This window comes from Rhea americana, unplaced genomic scaffold, assembly GCF_003343005.1.
Source record: "Rhea americana isolate MKP2758 unplaced genomic scaffold, rheAme1 scaffold_74, whole genome shotgun sequence".
Classification (NCBI taxonomy): domain Eukaryota; kingdom Metazoa; phylum Chordata; class Aves; order Rheiformes; family Rheidae; genus Rhea; species Rhea americana.
Genome location: NW_028186912.1, coordinates 581,272 through 601,713, shown reverse-complemented (window position 1 = coordinate 601,713; position 20,442 = coordinate 581,272). Strand labels below are relative to the sequence as shown.

Here is a 20,442-nt window from a genome sequence, read left to right as displayed (position 1 = left end):
AACTGTTTCAAATGAATGCACCTTGGACAGTTGTCGAGCATATTCATAAAGCAGTTTACTGAACAACCCAGACAACTAGAAAGCCTGTTCTTACTTGCTATCTACCCAAACAGGATAGAACTTGAAGATCTTCCTTAAAATATAAGGAACCTTTAAAAATTCAGGGGGTAAGCACAAGGCTAAAAGAAGGATTATTATTGAAAACTCTCTCTCACACACACATATGTGTGTGTGTGTGTGTGTGTGTGTGTGTGTGTGTGTGTGTGTATATATATGTATGTATATATATATGTGTGTGTACATATATATTTATAAAAATCCTGATTTTTTTTAAAGTATTCCCAAAAATGTGTTTAGTTAAATATTTGAATATATGAGTAAGAAAATCAATGGCAAAAACAAATAAGATACTCCATGGAAAGTGAAAAAAAAAAGTTTTATTTCCTTCAAAATTTTGTGCTTTTCTCTAAGTTTTTAAAGATGAGTTTTACTTGCTGCCTTTCCCTCATTTGGGGGAAAAAACGCTGTTTTCCTTCCTTCCTTTCTTTGTTTTTCAGCCACCACTACTTTTTAAATAAAGTGACACTATCTTTGAGATTTTCACAGCTCCACTGACTTTGGAAGAAACTGCAAAGGATTCAAAAAAAAAAAAAAAAAAAACGCTGAGGAGTAGAATGGTGGAAACAAAGATGGAGGATAGACAGTCAGACTGACAACTGCACAGCCAGATGTAGAAGCTTTGTTTCCAAGTCTGAGGATTAGGATGAAAAGTAGCTGGACTTCTTGGAAATTCCAGAAATAAATGTTTTAATACTGAATGGGTACAGAAGAGTCTTAGTCCTGGGAATAAGGACATACATACAGGAAGAATGCTGCCAGGGTAGAGATCCTAAAGGCAAAATTTCACATCCTAGTTTGGAAAGAGCTTTGAACCAAGTCAGATCATCAACCTACTCCAGTAGAATTTTGTATATAAATAATTTGATTAGTTGAGGAGACAACTTATCTCTCACTAAACTAAAATTACTGCCAGAAGGAAAGCACCCTTCCACGAAATTCATCATGTAGCAAGTACCTCAGGAGACACAGTTTGTTCAGCTTTATCAGCCCCTTTTTTGTCTCCAAGGATATGGAACACTTTCAATGAATGTTTAAACTGTATTAAGATCATGCAAAAGTGGGAAAAGATCACAAAAACTACAATCTCCTTTCAAACCAAGGAATTTTGGCCACCTGGCACAGTTAGTTGAATATTACATGATGGGCCAATATGAGACTATGAAGATAACCAAACCAGTCTTTCCTCAACTCAGTTAGCATCTTCATCAAGATGAGCACGGACAGAAAGAGGAAGTAATCACCTTTTGTTGCTGCCTCATTTTAGACTCTCTGAGCAAAAGACAAGCAGCCTCTTATTTGAATGAATGCCAAGCCAGTTCATTCCCTACGTACCCTACGACATACAGTCTCACTGATCCAGATATCACACAAAAACTGTCAAGTCTGTAGTTGAAGCTACCTACCAAGGAAAGAGAAGACACAACTTAGTTGTGCAGGTGCAAGATCTCAGGTTGCTCAGTTTGCTGTAAAATAGAAGGGCCTAGTCATCTAGGAAAGTGTATACATCTCAGACAGTATTTTCATTCTACATTTGGGAAAATATCTTGGGTTTTACAGCCTTTTACAGTAATAACTGGAATTCAAGTGAAAAAATAGTGTCAAAATGTTATATTCCATAGCTGCAGACTGACAGAGATCACTATGCTGTCATTGAGAGGAATGAAGCAGTTGGCACCTCTCAGCTACTGCTCTCAGCAGCCTTGAGATTCTGGCAGGTCTAAGTTCATCTTTTTGTATTATCTGACATTGTTAAGGTTATCTTTATCACTACAGAGGATCAAAAACCACTACCTTCACAAGGCAAAGCAAAATTATAAGAAATACAGAAAAAAGGAAAGCACTATCTTTAAGATGAGCACCAACTAAAAAACATTAAGAGGCCTTTTGATGGCATCTCTTTTTAGCTATTCTGAGCTAAATACAAGCAAATTCTGATTTGAATAAACAGTAAGACAACCCATCTCCCACACTGCCCACATAAGTATATGGTCAGTCATTCTGACTCAGATATCACACCAACAATCTGTATCACCAGCTGACTGAATTAGACTAAAAGTGGCTAACAAAGATCCAAAATGACAGCAGTCCACTGAAAATTTTGCTTTTTAGTCCAGACAACAATAAATCAGTTTGAGAACCACCAATCTGTGCAATTTATGTGAAAAAAAAATTTAAAAGATTTTCTCAATAAGGAGGTTAAAAAAAGTGATCTCATCAATATATGAATATTTACAATTCAGTACATATCCAAGAAATACCAAGTAATCTGCTGCATTTTTGAAAACTGAAGTTCAGGGGTTTTTTGCAGAATAACATGAACAAACTTAAATTATTTTATATAAAAGAAACTTCCACTGGTCCATATGGAATGCACAGCGACTACCGTGACTGTAAATACACACATATGTGTATTCAACACTAGCCTTACCTGCTTTGAGTTTGTTAAATAGAGTTTTGCTCCCAAATTTAAGATCTGCAACTTTACAAGGTCATCTTCATTAGTGAAGCTCTTGGCTGTCTTTCTCAAAACATCAGGTGCAATCTTTGGAACTCGTTCACAGTACTCCCCAATGAGCCAGAGAATGCTTGCCCTTGCCACTGGCACCTGAGAAAATATTAAATGCTGTAAGTGAATAAATTCACAAAAACTTCTTGCGTACTTGTGCATGTATGTATTCAGTAACAAATTAAACAAAATATTTTTAAACACAATTGCCATGCAAGTAATGAATACCCAAACTAAATATTATCCATCACATCTTCTATGGTAGACAGAGTGCACCTACATTTGGAAGCTGCAGATCTTGCGCCCCCCACTCCCTCTCACCCCCCAAAAAACATTCCAAGTTGTTGGGGAAAAAAAAAAAAAAAAAAAAAAGAGTAGAACAGAAACAGATACACAAAGATACAATTTGTTCCTGCGCATAGTTCAGGTTGGTGGCAGCTGGGAAGAGAATCCAAGTCTCCGAGACGGGACCGGAGTTCTTGCCATTTGATTATGTTAAACACCATGTTGAAACACAACACCTTCTGTGACAAATATTAATACAGAAATGATTGCCAACCATACAGCTTCCTCAACTCCTGCTCATCTACTTAAGAAGTAAAAATTATAAGACAATTGCCAGCGTTCCTTCATTTTTAAAGTTCTATTTAAAGAGAAACAAGAGCTCAAAAATTGTTTTCCCTATTTTTGAGTAAGACTTGAAAGGTTTTTTTTTTAATCCTCCCTTAATTAAAACACTATGATCAGAAACTTTAGCAGGTCTTATTCCTTTGGTGCTACTCAACTGTATTTCATAGAATAACTGAAGTAGTAGCTGTCAGATGAACTTGCAGTACACGGTGTAAGCAAAATACTGCCGCAGTCAGATGAAAAGCGGAACGAAACACCACAGAAGGAAGCTGAAGCTCAGGCTCCATGCAGAACTGGGCTACAAGTAGGCAGGAGTTAGATGAAGAAACACACATACACTCTTCTCAAAGGAAGGTTATCCTATATGCTACACAATGATCAAATTAGAAATTGCATCTATGATACATATACACCTYCAAGATGCAATATTCACCTTCCTCTCAAGAAGGGAGGAAAGTACATGAAATGAAAATTCTTGAGGGTGCATGAAGCATGTCTTGAGAGCACTACAGTGAAATATTAGGGAAAATAATCCTGAATGTTCTCTCCTGAAAAATAATTGACTGTACTTTGAAAAAGAAATGTCAAAGGAAAGCCTCCAACTTTAACTTCAATTTCAAGTAATTTTTTGCTGCACTTTTTTTTCAAAGAAAAAAAAATGTACTAATACCTTCCATCACTATAATACATGGTGTTTTTTAAAAAAAGCTCACATTTAAGTCAGTGAGAGTTCTGCGTTAGGTAAAAATCATTGGAATGGGTAAGCTTGAGAAATTCAGCCTTGTGGTTCTCAGAGCACTAATTCTTACCATGCAATCTCTATATTTTAATATCTTTTCCAGTATATGTCAAAAATTACTATCTGAATATACATGTGGCAGAATTACAATGGGAAACAACAACAGAAAACAACTGTTAAGTATCTTATCTTGTATACTTTTAAAATATGGAAGTAACCTTTTATAAATGTAACTCAAAAGCATCATAAGTGCAAGTAAATCACCAAAACGCAAGATAGCACTTCCCAAACCATAGTCCACAAGCCCCTATAAATTGCCCACTGAATCATGCTAAAGAAATGACGACTTCTTTTACAAGAAATTCAATGATTAACAATGATCTGTTGCTAAAAAAGGTTTGGAAACAGCATTGAATAAAGTCAACCTAACAATATTTTGCTCTATTCTTCACACTGTTGCAAACGTACACGTTTGGCACGTACTGTTTGGTGTGTGTGTCATGGGGAAAACAAAGGATTAACTCTACTAGAAGAGAAGACAAACAGATCATGGAAAGACAAAATTACCATAATAATAATAATAAATAATAATTACACTTCAAGAGAGATAAACGCTAGAAACAAACACTGAAAAGTATTTAACATAGAGACAATTTACTTACAAAAACAAATAAGACTGCCATAACTTAGAAATATAACATACATAAACATAAGTTCTGATCGGATATATATATATATATATATATATATATATATTTTTTTTTTTTCAGTATTGACAAAAAATATCTAAATGGTCTTGGAACCTATAGGATAAGAGAAGGGAACATGCTACTGAGCAATTGCTAAATGTAAAAAATTTAAACACAGTTAGAAAATGTTCGTCTGCAATACGGTGAGACTGATGCCATTACTGTACACTGATTTCAGAAGGGAAAGAGGTTATTTCTAATGTTCCAAAGGTTACACTGCATTAAGACCTCACTCCCAATCTATTATTTTAAATTGGGCTAAAGAATAGTAATTGAGTGGTACATTAAATTTTCCAGTATTGGAGCAGTTCAAGTTGCCTGCAGTACAGAAAGATACCTCTAAATAAGAATATATGGGCAACTTCAGATTTCAGTTATGCTAGATTTATTTTTCTTAAATATTTCATTACAGACTTGTTAAAAAATTAGAATTCTACAAGAGATCATGAACTAAACCAGTTGAGGTAGCAGCTTACTAGAAACATGCTTCATCCTATTAGTATCTTTTTATAAATCAAATAYAGCTTACAGGGTAGACCAATTTAAAAAACAGTATTAATTATCGATGACAAACTTCAATCTTGCACTTCTCCTAACTAAAACCAGGCCTACACTTTAGAAATACAATGAAATATTTAAAGGCACACTGTTCTGTTCTTTCAAGTCTTTCCTACTACATTAAGCAGGTTTGTAAAATATTGCTCTTACAGTAACAATTTATTTTTAGAGTTCAAAATAAACAAACTAGAACAAAGCTTAATTTGAAAAATGGTGAGGACAGAAGAGATGAAGTATCTCATGAGACTCTCCCTTTTACCAGATGGTTAGCTTACTATGTAAATACTGTATATATTAAACACAGTTTTGTGCAAGAAGAATCAATATCAATTAAAGACTTTTTGAATCAAACCCTGAGTGGAAGCCATTTTAATGAAAAGTATATGTGGAACTGATGAACCCAACATTTCCGTGTCACTGGATTCGTTTGGGGTCAAAATCACATAATATTTTCAGATTTCTTTTTCCTCTGTTCAAGTTTCCCAGTTCTCAACCATGTAATATCAAGTGCACGATGTGGCTGCCGTCGTTTCCAGGGCATTCAAAACAGCAAACAAGAAATGAGCCACTTCTAGGCCTCCATTGCCTTTTCCAGTATAGTGTAAGTAGGGACCTTGAATCAACAAAAATGCAGGAAATAATACTTTCATTATGCAGCCCTACTCTGCATTATCCTCAAAGGCAAACAGGATTGTAAATTACTTTGCCTGATGTTTTATTCTATACTCCCTGAGCAAGTGGTTAAGTGCACTTTTCAAGCCTTAGTACCAGAAGGCAGTTTCCACTGCCATTTTAACCCATTACCTGTCTGGAGGGGGAGGAAAAATAAATAAATAAATAAATAAATGCACCCATCTCTCTCCCTCAAAATAAGATCCTAGTTACTCACTGGAGTCAGAGAAAGACATCCGCAACGATTTTACAGATCATTCTGCAAGCAGCACAATTCAAACGCTGTTGTACTTCAGCTCTAACCTTATTAGACAATATACTACACTGAAGTAAATCTTAAAATCACCAATACTATTTATATTCTTCTGTCATTAAAAGATTAAGTAGATACTCAAACAAGTAACAAATTAGATCTAATTTTCTACATTCACGTCTATCAATTTTTAAATTTTACTTGGAATCAAAACCAGAAAAGGGGATGTTAGTGATGTAAAATGTCAGGCTGTTGGTAAGAAGAGAAAGCACACAAGAAAGGAGTAAGACACAAGTGCTACTTTTTGTTTTCAAATGGTAAAATCTTTCAAGGACTCCTCCATTATTTGAAACTCCACACAAAATTTCTTTTAAAAAAGAGATCTCTACTGATGACTGCCCTCTCCAATAGAGTGTTTTCTTTTTTTATTTGTGCTTTGTTCAAGCTAAATACTTGCTTCAAATTCAATATGCAACGTCTGTGGGTACAATGTCCCAAAGGCCACATATTCAAAAAAAAAGGAAACAGTTTCTCTCATCATATTGATATTCAAATGAGTAAATAAGAGAAACACTCATTAAATCTTTATATTTAAATATTTAAAGATGCATTATTAAGCATATCCTAGAACAGCAGAAAAAAAATGTGGCTAGAATCTGAAGCTTGCCATATCAGAAAATTAGGATAAAGCAGAATCTATACAGAAATCGTTGAGAAGAACTTAGATTTGCTATTGTTAGACGAACAGACAGAGGAATGAGTGTCAAAAACTCCCAAACACCTATTCTTGTGATAAGAATCCCAACCAAAAGCTCATTTTCCCAGTAATTAACAGTCTAATTGCTTTCATCAGTGAGTGTTTTTTTTTTTTTCCAGGCATTAATCTCTCTAAATTTAAGTGCATCTATTTTATTCTTCCTCTAAACTTGCAACTCCTTATTCTGTCCTAATCCCACCTAAAAGTGCTCCTCCCCATCTCTAAATCAGACAGCACTTCAGACTTAGCTCATACTCTCATATTCCAGAAGGAACTAGAAATACCTCTGTAAGAAAAAAAGAGGATGCCAGAATTCACCAGCCAGCAAAAGAAAAAACCCACTTACTCGTGCTATAAGAGATAATAACTAATCCACTTTAAAATTTAATTCACATTAAAGCTGCAAGTTTTTGCACTTAGACAAACTCTGGATTACAGGTATTCTGAGAGAGAGAGATTTTCTTATGAAGTTGCAAAGCATCAAACACTGATATTGAAGCCATCATGTGTGACTAACACAACCAAGCAGAGGAAAACTAACAGTAGTTCTGCACTAGTATTGCAGAAGTGGATCAAGTTTGTTTGCTACTTGTACTGATAAATGTAAAGTATTCCTGCAACTTTTAAAGCATTTATGCTTTTATAAAACTGGATTTGTCAGGTCAATAAGAAATATCACTGTCCCAAAATATACATTTGAATATCTAAGATCTTGTTTGTGAGAGTGCAGGCATATCAAGACCAAGCAGTTCTGAAACTCTTATCTTTCTAGAAGCACATTTACTATACGACACACATTTGATGAGCTCCTCATCATTATCTTTGAAAAACTAATCATTCTAGTGGTAGAAAGGCATTCCCATGAATTAGAAAAAGAGGACTAGGAAAAAAAACCAAACAAAAACAAAAAAATGGTTACAATGAAAAGCAATTATCAGAAGTCCTACGGGGATCAGTAGGAGAAAACATTCTGCTCAACGAATTTGCAAATACCTACAAGAGGGCTATTTAGTGAGGACACAAACTTTGGTGATATAAATATTCAGGGCAGTCAAAACTAAAAGAGAGCATGAACAGTTGAATACTACTTACTAGTGATACTTGAGAATTAAGCAGAAGTGATGCAGATGGACTTCATATGTTAATACCAGAACTTCAAAAAAAACAACAACTCTATACTATCTATAGTGATTAGGGAACTATTTCTGGGGGAAAATATCCTGGAATCATGAACAATTCTCTGGAAATATAACTCAATGTTTAGTAAAAGTCAAAAGGCAAACAACACCAGGAAAGCAAGACAAGTAATATAAAACAAATAATATCACTACATCACTGCACAGAATTTCTCTTTCATACTGTGACTGTTCTAAGTACAGAAGTATCAGAAAAGAAGCAGAGGAGGAGGAACAGGATGACTAGAGATAGGAAATCTGAGGAGAGATTAACCAGACTAGGATTAACTAGAGCACCAGTTAGTGACCACTGCTGAAGATAAGCCTGTTCTATTACAAGGACTTTTGGTCTGCACCAGTATAATCCTTCTATAAACTCCCCTTTTCTATAATTTTTTAAACCTCTGCCACTCTAAGAAGAATACAGATAAAACTAAGCTTCCCTCAGTGAACACCTAGCATAGACTAGCACTGCTTAGATTTCTGGCCCTCAATTTACTAAGTCATTAAATGGTAAGCCACAACGATATATAAACTTGATATATTAACAATCAAAACAGGAACATTTTGCATGTTTTTTTTTTTAAAGTACAGATTTAAAGAAATCCAATTGTTCTCTTGTTTAATATCTTCAGAACACTAACAGATCATTTTTCAGTTACAGCTATTGAAGTGAGGTGTCTGTTAGTGTGAGGGTGACGGAGCACTGGCACAGGTTGCCCAGAGAGGCTGTGGAGTCTCCTTCTCTGGAGATATTCAAAGCCCGCCTGGATGCAACCCTGTCTAACATGCTCTAGGTGACCTTGCTTGAGCAGGGCGGTTGGACTAGATGATCTCCAGAGGTCCCTTCCAACCTCAACCATTCTGTGATTCTGTATGATTCTGTGAAGTGCACAGAAGAAAGGAGCTAGCTCATGCTGTACTACATAAAGATCTATAAAAACCAAAACATAAATCTTTGCCTGGGCACACTCAAGGTAGAAGTATAGACACACAAATAATAATAATAAAAAGGAAAGGTAGAAAGAAAAGCACTGGTTTTGAACACATACTAGATGTCAATTAAAGGGCAATGGACCTACTCCTAAGTTTTACTGCAAGTAAGAGTCAATCTTACATGGTCTAAAAGAGCTCTGTAGTTTTTTAATCAAACCTCCTAACTTTTCACTTATTTTTTATAGTTGGTCAGATATATCTACTAATTTATCCATCCTGTCCCTTTGTAAATGGCTTCTGAGGATCTACCAAAAAATGAGTAAATTCCAGACCGGATGACCTGAAAGAAATATTTGCTATAAAAGACAAAGTCAATTAGGCACCTCTTCATTTAAGACTGACACTCTTAGACTAACACAAGTGAAACAACAGGAATGCAACAAATTCAGGAAACAACCCAAAATTGATATTCCATCTGGTTTGCAGCCCCTGAAATAAACAAAATCAGTAGAGTTCACCATTTACCTGAACTAAAACATGGTAGAACAATCAAAGGCTGATTTTCACCTTGATTAAATGCTTTTCTATTTAATTTTATTCCTATCATTTTTTCTGCCATATTTTACAGAGTATTCAATTCAATTTTAAAAAGGAACAAAGTATCTATCTGTCCCTAGGTTACTTTCAAGTTCAGTTAAGATCATAATTTATCATCTGGATAGGGTCCTGTGTGCAACGTGCTCTAGGTGACTCTGCTTGAGCCAGGAGGGCTGGACTAGACGACCTCCACAGGTCCCCTCCAACCTCAACCATTCTGTGATACTGCAATTTATTTGCCTGTTTCTTCTTCTACACCCAAATATAAAAGTCCTTTACAGACAATGGTATGGTTTTGCATAGATGAATAAGGTAGGTTCTTTAAATTTCAATTCAAAGAAATGCTGTCTCAGAGGAATTCACTGTATAAAATAAACGTTAGCTACAAAGCCCTTCCAAATGTTAAATAGAGTATTTGTTTAAAAATGTTGATTTCCTATGGTATAATAAATACATGCAAGCAAAACGACAAACTCATTTGGTTAAGTGCCAGAAGATGTATACAATAATATTACATACGTTCATGAGATTATAATTATGAATCAAAATATTACAATTTCTGTTCTGAAAACATAGGTGACTATAAAACAGGCAATACTTGTTTGATATGTAATWAGCAGCACTACCTTTCCTGCACTGCCTTAGAGCCTCTTTAAATATAGATGAACAATCCAGTAGAATTACATTTTCTTGACATCAATTATCAAGTTTGTTCTCCATTTTAATATCCATTTTAATGGCCAAAGATAGATTTGTTTAATCTATTTGGAAAGCATGGACTTTTTGCCCTCTGTTTTAATATCCAAACTTTCCCAAATTCAACTACGGAAAATGGAAGATTCAACAATTTAGAAGCTACGTACTACTCAATTGTCAACAAATGTGATTAATTATTTCAAACCGAACAGTTGTATTTAGAGCATCTATAGCTGTCTACTAWCATCAGATTTTGTCACCTCTGAGGCATAATGCAGTAACTAATTCAGCACTACACTATAATTTAGGATACAACACTAAGTATTTTATCAATAACTTAATCTGTGAGGAAAATTTGGGTAGTAAATATTGACATACCTAAACTTCAATAGATAATAGACAATAACCCAAATTTTAATGTTAAATGTCACAGAACTTTAAACATCTGGAAAACAGAAGTGGGAAAAGAAGSACTGTAACATGTCCACAGTAGTGTATTTGGTACCACAGGAGAAAGGTAATGTGACTTGGTGGAGAGGTAAAAAGATAAAAAAAAAAATAAAAAAATTAAAAAATAATAAAAAAGCRCATCCACATAGGAAGACATTTGAAAAACCTTAAGTTCAGAGCTGTTCGCTTTTTATTTTCATTTCAACTTACCACTCCTTGCTCTAAAGATTAAACTTTCATTTCATCTTGGTTTAATGGTACAAGAAAACACATGTTTCCAGTTCTCTTTCAAAACAGCTTTTCAAAACAGCAGATCTGAGACATAAATTGATCTGAAAGCTTCTACCTCCTCTTCCACGAAAATGATATTTTATAAAAAATTAAAAAATAAAATCTTATATTCAAYTTCCCTAATACATCTATTTCCATTTATGGTCCAAATTAGACAGAGATAATTTTTTTTTTTTAAATCAGTCACCAAGGAGAATAAGGAATTGTGCACAAATACTCACTGTTATGGTATCCAAGAGTTTGGCCATATGTTTAATAATTTCACCATGGTGCGCTGGCTGGGTTTGCAGCAATTTCTTAATGACAACAACACTTTCAGCAACTACAATTTCTGTTTAAAAGAAAAATACCCCCAAATTATTACCCTTAAAAGCATTTATTCAAAAGAAAGTCATAAATAATAGATTCTAAAATGTTATCAGTTTTCAAAATATGCTTTGCAGAACTGAATTCTATTTAAAAAGATATAAACTACTTAATAAAGTAAAACAAGTTCAACTTCTGGATACAAGTTATGAGCAGCAAAAAAAAAAAGCAGTGCTCTAATTACGAAAATATCATCCTATTAAATACAGTTTTTTAGAATTGTTTTTGTAATGCTGCAATTTTTATTTTTGCTTTTTGAAACATTAACCTTTTTGCASAATAGCAATCTGTTTTGTATCTCTAAGATTATGTATGGTTGTGAATAATTTGGTATCTGCATCAAAAGTGCAAACACTTGTTTAATTTTCAGTGAAATATACACTGTTAAAGGGTCAGCTCATTCCTAAACAAGAGAAATAGCTGTGCACTTCCTTTGCACTTTTTCACTTTCTAAAAGGTCTCTCTCAGGTCTGTAATCTAATCTTTAGAARCCTCATTTGAATGCACTAAATAGGCAAGCTGCGCTAAGATTTATGTCAAAGTCATGCATTGGAGTGCTCAACTACTGTAACAAGTAACATTCACAGTCTGATCAACTTGTATGAAATGTGTAATTTTTGAAGCTGAAAAAAACCCACTAGTGCTTCTATGCAAGAGTAAACTCATGCTGTAAGGAAAGATGAAGGAAAAAAACATAGCCAAGATTGAAATCAAAACAAAAGATGACTAAGAGTTTAATATAATTTTAATTTCTTTTCTACTACAAAAAGGGAATAACTACTTATCCTAAACTATCAATGCTGAAAGCAAAGAAAAAAAAWGTATCTACCTTTTTTCAAGCATCACAGAAGTATGCTTACATTTGAAGAGTTAGCCTGATACATAGAACATTCAGTTGCAATTCATTCAGTCATCAAGCAAGCTAATGTTTCAAAAGAAGGGCATGGGGGAAGAAATCTTTAAAATCTTTATTGTGTTTTATAGAAAGCAAACTTCTTTATGGAGAATTTCTGTTTAAAAGCTGCACGTCTGCACCATTATGCCTTAAGCCTCTAAAGAGTTTAAGCTTTAGCTTTATTTGACATGACATCTCAGTCATTTGTCTAGACTAATTTCTTGAAGCAAGGTTAAAATTGTATAATTAGAGAGAGAAAATCAATTTCATAATATATCTACTTCATATATCCCAAAGACTTATGCAATCCTACAGACCAATTTTACTTAGACAGTGTTGTTTCTATTTTCTTATTTCCAGTTATTAAAATAAGAAGAAAATTCTCACATTCTAAAAACGACAACTTGGAATATTGGTTGCAGGGAACACTGGGATGAGAGCTTCTATCACTGACAGTTCTACAATACTACTTAAGTAGTACTTAAGTGGTTAAGCAAAATAAAACAGAACCAAGAAGACTGAGGTAGACATGAAGTCATCATTAAAAACACTTCCTGACATTGTAGAACCGACCATGACAAACYGAGACGTGAAGTACAAAGTATTGCCTCAGAACCACTTTAATGCAATCTGTTAGAGTAAATCCAAAGAACTGAATCAGAACTGTAAGCAAGCAAACTAGCCTGATCCACACAAAAGCATATCAATACCTAYATACTGACTATTACACACAGTTAGTTTTCTTTCACTTCATTCTAACAGTAATTATAGTATATAGGTAGTTACTTAAGAGGAATTAACAGTTCAAGTAATTTCAGGACCTACAAAATTTGCATAGCTTGTTAGGGAAAAAATGTTTTAACTATTCTTTGTACAACTGTTTTTACTTTCTCTATTATTCATAAACTTCGTGCAACTTTCAACAGAAAAAAAAACCCATCATCTATCTGAGAATAACCTACAAGATCTCTAGTACATGCCGTCCAGACGGACAGAAGAGACTTCCTATAATCCCATCTGTTTCTTACATCTAAAATAACTTCTATGTCATCTTAGTGTGACCAGCAGTCAGCTCAAATTATTGAGGCAATTGTTTAAAAGAAATACATCAGYCAAATGACAAATGTTACAAAAATAACTTTTCTTTCTGTGCTTCCTTTGGCAGATGAGGAAGGAAAACAATTCTCAGCCCTCAACATGAACAAGGCTGGGGAAAAGGGGAATTGCTCTTGAAATTTTATTTACACTTTTAAGAGTGCTTTTTTAAAGTCATCTTTCTGTTGTTTGGGGAAACTGAAGCCTAAAAGCATTAAAAAACCCACATAAATCACAAAAGCTCCACACGACATACAGGAAGTAGAAAGTTCAATGATGAGAATCCCAAAGAGCTCCGTGAAGAGTTATCCCAGCTGACCTAGCAGACTCCTCAAGAGACGGCTCTTTGTAACTGCACTCTGCCTCCCAGCACCCAAGGTGCAGAAAGATTGCTGGCACAGGTCTCACGTGAGATCCATGGTACACCTGAACACTGGCTTGCTTCTCCAATAAAGGCCTTTCTAGAAGGGCACAGAATGGGAAGCATGGTTTTGCCACCAGCTAGTTCTTCAGGATTCTGTTTTCATTTGACAGAACTAGTTTGGTTGCCTCTTTTCTGAAATCCCCATAATAACAAAACGGTGAAGGGAAGTCTGGGCCAACTCCACTTCCAGTAACCTTAGAACTGCTGGACTTACCAATTCGGCCTTAGTGCATAAATGGATCATAAGGTCTGTGGTAGTAGAAAATTAAAGTTACATAGCTTAAAAGCTACCAAACAATGTACTGACACTTCATAAAAATTTCTTTTACAAGTTGATAGGGGAGAGAAGAAGGACTCGTAACTTACAGGTAACAAAGTAAGAAAGATCTGGGTGTTATCAGTGGGTCACAGGAAGATTACACCCTACCAAAGTCCTGTCCCTGTTAAAGATGTTCTTACTATTACCAGTACTATTTGCAGTAGATACAGAGAAGATAGTGCTGCTTTACAAAGCTTTRAGTAGACCTCATCTAGTGTTATCTGCATGTTCCCTCCTCCCGCAAAGAGAAAAATCCAACTGGAAATGCTATTGGAGCTATAAAGAAATGGAAAATAATTGTACAAAAGAAAAAAAATGTTTACCCAAGCTAATCAACCAAACTGGAAAAGTGGGGATATTTTACAAGAAATATAAACACACTAGTACGGTAAAAACCCCAAGTGGTATGGGAAGAAGAYCTGTAAGCTAAGGAAGTACTACTTGATGAGCAAATGAGTGTACAGTAGATATAAAAATATTTATCTTRGCAATAAGAGTAATATTTTTAACCATATAAGGAACAAGTTTTTACTATAGTTTTCCCAAAAGAATAGGAGAGTCAAGAACCTTGGCTAATTAAAACTTCTGCTTGAAAACTTTATACAATCTGGTCATCATCAGTTAAAAAATTGGATATAAATTCAAAATATTAACTATTAGGACCTGTGTTTAAACATTTGGGATAATATTGCATGCTGCTTCTCCTTCCTGACTTTATTCTGTTTAATTACACCTGTGTCTACTTCTCATGATTTAACCATATTCATGTACATYGTAAGTTTTATAAAAGTCTTTTGATTCTTTCATTGACTTCCTTCTGCACAACATTTGTTAACTAGTATGGATATATAACATTAYCAGATGTTCATTTACAGTGCTACTATATACTATTTGGCTTTATCTGCTCCTTGTTGTGTTCTTTAGTAACTTGCAATTACATTTCACCAAATAAAAACAACATAAGGCTGTATTACAAGATCAAGCTAAGTTAGGAGCTGTTTATCCTAAAACTATTTAATATGTATATCAATGCCTAACTGGAAAAGAAAAAAGGAAAAAAGAAAAAGAAAAAAAAAAGAAAAAGCCATTCCAAGCTTTCAGCACCCTCTACAGGCTAACTGTTTTGATGCAACTAAATACATATATATGTGTGTGTGTGTGTGTGTATATATATACATATATATATACACACACTTTGATATATATATATACACCTTTATATAAAGTATATGCATAAATATAAAGCATGTGTATATATATATGTGTGTGTGTGTATATATATATGTATGTATGTACATATAAAATCAGTAAGGCTTCTACTAGTATTCTCTATGATAACCACAAAACCATAATTTTGTAATTATAGGATTTTAAGAAAAAAAGCAAACAGAGAAAAAACATCATTGTAGGCCATATGGAGTTAATCTCTGTAATAAACAAGGAAAGTAAGTAATCATGGATTATGAGAACATCTCCAAGTGCTTCAAACTTCTTTAGCTTACCATCCCTGTTGGACAGCAAACATACTAGGCCATTAAGGCATGTGTCAGTCACTTCGGTGATGTTCGTTGCACATCTGCCTATAGCCTGAATTGTTGCTGCAGCAAACTGTTTATCTTGGCTTTTCACATAAGTCTGAGGAAAACAGGATTTTGATTAGTCAAAATAGTAGTCCTTCCAACAAAAGACTTACCCTTATCCTGATAAATGTACTATACAGTAAATTGAAATTAGAAAACTACATTGTACATTAGAAGTTACACTTTTCTGTTGTTCATTTTCGCTTTTAGAAGACATTAACTTGACAGCCTTAGTCACCAATGGCTATGGAAACCTCTGATTTAGAGAGTGCTTGGAACAGGCGCAACTACCCCAAAATGGAAATTAGTTTGAGTGCAAGGTTGGAGGAGTTTATGCATTCTCTCCGCAGGGAGATTTCACTTTATTTAACCAGGAGCATCTGTGAAAAGCTACCTGCCTGATAAGCACTACCTTTCAGAGAAATCCAGCCAGAGAACTAAAGCAATGAAAATAGATGTCATAAGCAAAGAGGAAGGAAAGAAGGACAAACACTGTTTCACCATATATAGGCAGAACATCTTGCTGATGCATATACAAGTATCGGAGAAAATATGGCAGACAATACTATTTTATTCATCACATGACTTGCAGAAAAGTRTTCTGGCAGTAAATGCTAATGAGCAAATATTGCTAGAATTAAGATACTATCTTCCAGTGTCTTAAAGTGTGACTCAAGYTGGTAGGATTTGTTTTAAAGAAATTGGAACAGCCAGAGTTTTTTTTTCCCCTCACTTTCTTGTAGCTGGAAGGAGAATTAGAAACAAAACATTGAAACTTCTTTTCACATATTAAAAAGCTCCACTATCCATTATGATACGGGACTGCTTCACACTTCTATTCAGAGAACACTTCATCCCGGAAAAAACTTTAACTTGAAAAATTTAAGACTTAGAGTTTAGATGAAATACCCAGTAACTGCAGTTGGCCAGTAGAAAGCATTTTATGTAAGAAGAATACATTTTCTCCACAAACCTGAAATTCTCGTAGCAGAGTCGATATGTTGGCTTCATTTGCTAAATTTGTCAAGACTTCAAGCTACAAGGGAAAAAAAGTATTTAGTAAAAAGTTAAAATATTAACAGTACCATATATACCATTTATTATTGTGCATAAGTAAAAGATAATATTATTAGAAATACTGCTTAGCATTTAATAGAGTATACCAGATTTCAGTATAAACTGATGGTAGCATCACATTAGGATGARTATTCCCTATGCAAGTACATGCAAGGTTTTCAAAACAGCACACTTAAGATTCAGTGATGCATCTTCTATGAGCTGTAGTTTTACAGTGTTGTGTTGCTTTTTGAATAGACTTGAAATTGGAAAATGGTTTCCAATGTGATACATACAGGGAGGGCATAGCTAATAAAGCCATGTGACATTAGGAAGAAATAATGGAAAGCTTAGCAGCAGCTGGAGAGATATAAATGAAATGTTCATAATATTCAGAGGAACTGTGAAAARGAGATCTTTAAATCAGGGAAGAGATAGTTGCTTCAACAAAACCATTTGGCTCTTAATCCAAAACTAACAGCACTGCACCCAAAGAGGCCTCTTCCTAATTCCTGGTGAAGAGGAGGAGGATGTACAACATTGGGCATACACTAAGATGCTATGCTTCCAAGCTGCTTTAATTTTGAAGAAGAAAGAATTACAAAGCAATTTGACTGAGGTAAACTGAAGAAAATSATAACTCTGTAAAGGGAAGACATGTCTCTCAAATCTCTGTGGTCTGAGGAGAGAGAGCGCAAGAGAGAGCGCATGAGAGAGAGTGCAAGCTGCACACAGGTAAGGAGATTTAATTGATACAGTCCACCTGTATTTCACAAGCCATTTAAGAAGACCTCTCACCAAATAGTCATAAATARATGTAGCTGGCATAGAATAAGAAATGGACAAAAAGAGAGAAGAATGAGCAGGACTAAATGACTGGATTTGCAATTCAGGAAGTTTTATCAATGGAATCCCCAAAATACCCTTGTTGATCTTGCTTTTCTACAAATTCACACAAACTGTGAAAGGGAAGAGAAGGCAGATAACAATTTCCTGCTGATGCTAAGGTTTTCAGAGAAATGAAGACAAAAGGTTGAACTTAGAAGAGCTACTAAAATCTTAAAATATTAGATGAAGTCAAAGAAATTGCAACTCAACTCAACTGTAAAGTGGTGTAAGGAATGACACCCTAATTGTGCTTAGAAAATGATGGGTGCTGAGCTGATTACTATTCATCTTAAAAGAGAATTTGTGGTTAAAACAGAAAATATCTTGAAAATAAGCCCAATGCTAAGCAGGAGTCAGAAAAGCAAACTGGGGTTTGGAAAGGAAAAGAGCAAGACAGCAATTAACAGTGAACCAGATGAGTTCAGAAGTGTCCCTAAATCTTAAATACTGCCGTAGGTCTGGTCCCCCTGTCTTAAAGTACACAGTGTAGAACTAAAAAAGAGCACAGAAAAGCACTACATTTTCTCAAATATGTAAAATCATAGGTAGACTGAAACTGTTCAGTCATCAAGAGAGAACTGAGGCAGGATGATAAAAAAGGAGTACTATTTCTACTTGTCTGGACTTTCACTGTTGTATTATATTTAAATTCCCTAACTAACTGATATCAACTTTCAATTATTTCAGGAGTTCAAATGTCAGTGATTTTTCCTGAAGAACAGCAAGTCTTACCAGTATTCCCATCAGCTTTCATAATCGTTAAATTTGAGAAAGATCCTTTTATCTGCTTATGTCTCAAAATTCCTTAGATGTAACACTGGACTAATACACACAGGTTGTGTATAGCTAGCTTAAACTGCACCACTTTGCACATGCAATGAGTGTGCAAATGCATGTAAATTAATAATAAGAAAAAAAAATCAAGTTTAATAAACTTGTACCTTTCACTCCTAACCACAAGTGCCCATGACAATCCAGAAAGCAAAGACAAGTGAAAAACACATGCAATAGCAGACTGCTTTTTGACTATTGTTTTCTCAAGGACTTCATGTCTTCTCGAAAACAACAGCCCAAAACAAACATTGAGATATGGCTTTGAGAAAAGCCTGAAGTACTTTCTCCAGTCATAAATGCTGACTTGAAAGAGGACTTGGGACTCTTGCATTGTCCTGCATTTGATTCCTGCTTTGTTTGCTGAAACATACTTAAACTCGCCTTTTAAGAAAACAGTATCAAAGACTGAGACGTCATTTGTCTTCAATTGAGATTTTTCTCTTATGAAAACAGCCTAGCTCTAAATGTTTGAATGGCAGATTAGATCAAAAGGAATAGTAATGCTCTTATCACTGAAAATATCAAAAACTTAAGTGGAAAACACAGTTCATCTGTCATCTATAACCTGATATCAAGAGAAATTTCTAGACAGTCTGACAAGCCTGAAGGACCCTTGTGGGCTTATCTAAAAGCCACAATGCTACACTTCTTAATGAAAAAGCAACAGAACAGAATGTGTCATAGCAGTGCAAGAAAATGTTACCTTCCTGTTGCAAACAGTGATTTCTCCAGCGGTATGCAGATCAATTTTCTTTTAAACTCACCTTCAGTGTTTTGATCATTGTTGGATCAGTTGATCTAACATAGAAACTCTTCAGATAAGGTTCAAACATGCCCTGAAAAACAGAACTTAAATAAGTAGCTTGCCTGTGTTTAATATAAAATGTAGTTTAGAAAATTCCAAAGAAGCTATACCTTTCTCTGAATTGACATAGTGGCAATATTTTGCAGAACAATATACTGCACCTCCCTAGAATTTGAAAAGAAAAACAAGAGTTATTCTACAAAATTACAGATAGAACAATGCACCATAGCAAACACAGACCAATTCTACTTGAGCCCAAAGTACATTTGATTTGGCACAAACACAGGAAAAAAAAGAAAGTTTAGTGCCAATTGTCACAAGTTGTCATCACCTTCACAGCAAGATGCAACATAAAAACCAGGCTGTTGTTCTTAAAAACATACAAAAAACATTCCTAACACCTACGTAATCGTGCAACGATTCTTGGAGTATCTTTGTTTAAACTAAAAATTAAATATTCATTTAAAAAATACGCACATTGGCTTCTCCAGATGCAGCTCATAACTTACTCTTTTTGCATCATTTTGAAATTTAAATGTTTCAGGATGACATAAATGAGAATGAAAACGCACAGACGTTATCTGTAGTGTAGAAATTGTTGCATTAGGTAATTAACACCTAATATTCRCACTGCTACCAAGAATTAGTTTGGCTTTTTTGGGTCTTGAAAGAATTTTTTTGATTATAACTCTCAAGAAAGGTCAAGCTCTCCTGTGACTTGCAGTATATAGATAGGTTCATGCATCTATTAAAAAGTAGCACTATAGCATTACAGGCAAGTCAACCAATTGTTTAAAGCCTAAGTAATTACAGTAGTTATAGTCAAATTTTCTGAACCACAGGTCCTCAAATTATTTCATGATGCAAATCACATGTTAATTGAAGAGATGATTTGTCTGTTTTCTCCTCCTATTCAAAACTATAGAATAGACCTGTGGTAATTATAGCTGYTGCTTGTAAAGCAATGTAATAATACAGAAGTACCCAGTATTCTTTAAACCTATTTTTGTGTAATTCTTACATAAGTATATAGAAACAGACAGCCATGCAT

At 34.6% G+C, this 20,442-nt stretch overlaps 1 protein-coding gene across 4 annotated transcripts in view; it reads right to left on the bottom strand.

Moving 5' to 3' along the window:
* Positions 1-20,442, bottom strand: part of AP3B1 (adaptor related protein complex 3 subunit beta 1) — a 143,879-nt gene that overhangs the window by 65,177 nt on the left and 58,260 nt on the right. For all 4 annotated transcript variants that reach the window (XM_085322106.1, XM_085322107.1, XM_085322105.1 and 1 more), the window contains exons 10-15: positions 19,502-19,556; positions 19,351-19,422; positions 16,782-16,844; positions 15,731-15,863; positions 11,351-11,460; positions 2,549-2,725 (exon numbers count right to left, since the gene is read on the bottom strand). In XM_085322106.1, the coding sequence (XP_085178232.1) occupies positions 2,549-2,725; positions 11,351-11,460; positions 15,731-15,863; positions 16,782-16,844; positions 19,351-19,422; positions 19,502-19,556 (610 nt within the window). The remainder of the gene's footprint in view (positions 1-2,548; positions 2,726-11,350; positions 11,461-15,730; positions 15,864-16,781; positions 16,845-19,350; positions 19,423-19,501; positions 19,557-20,442) is intronic.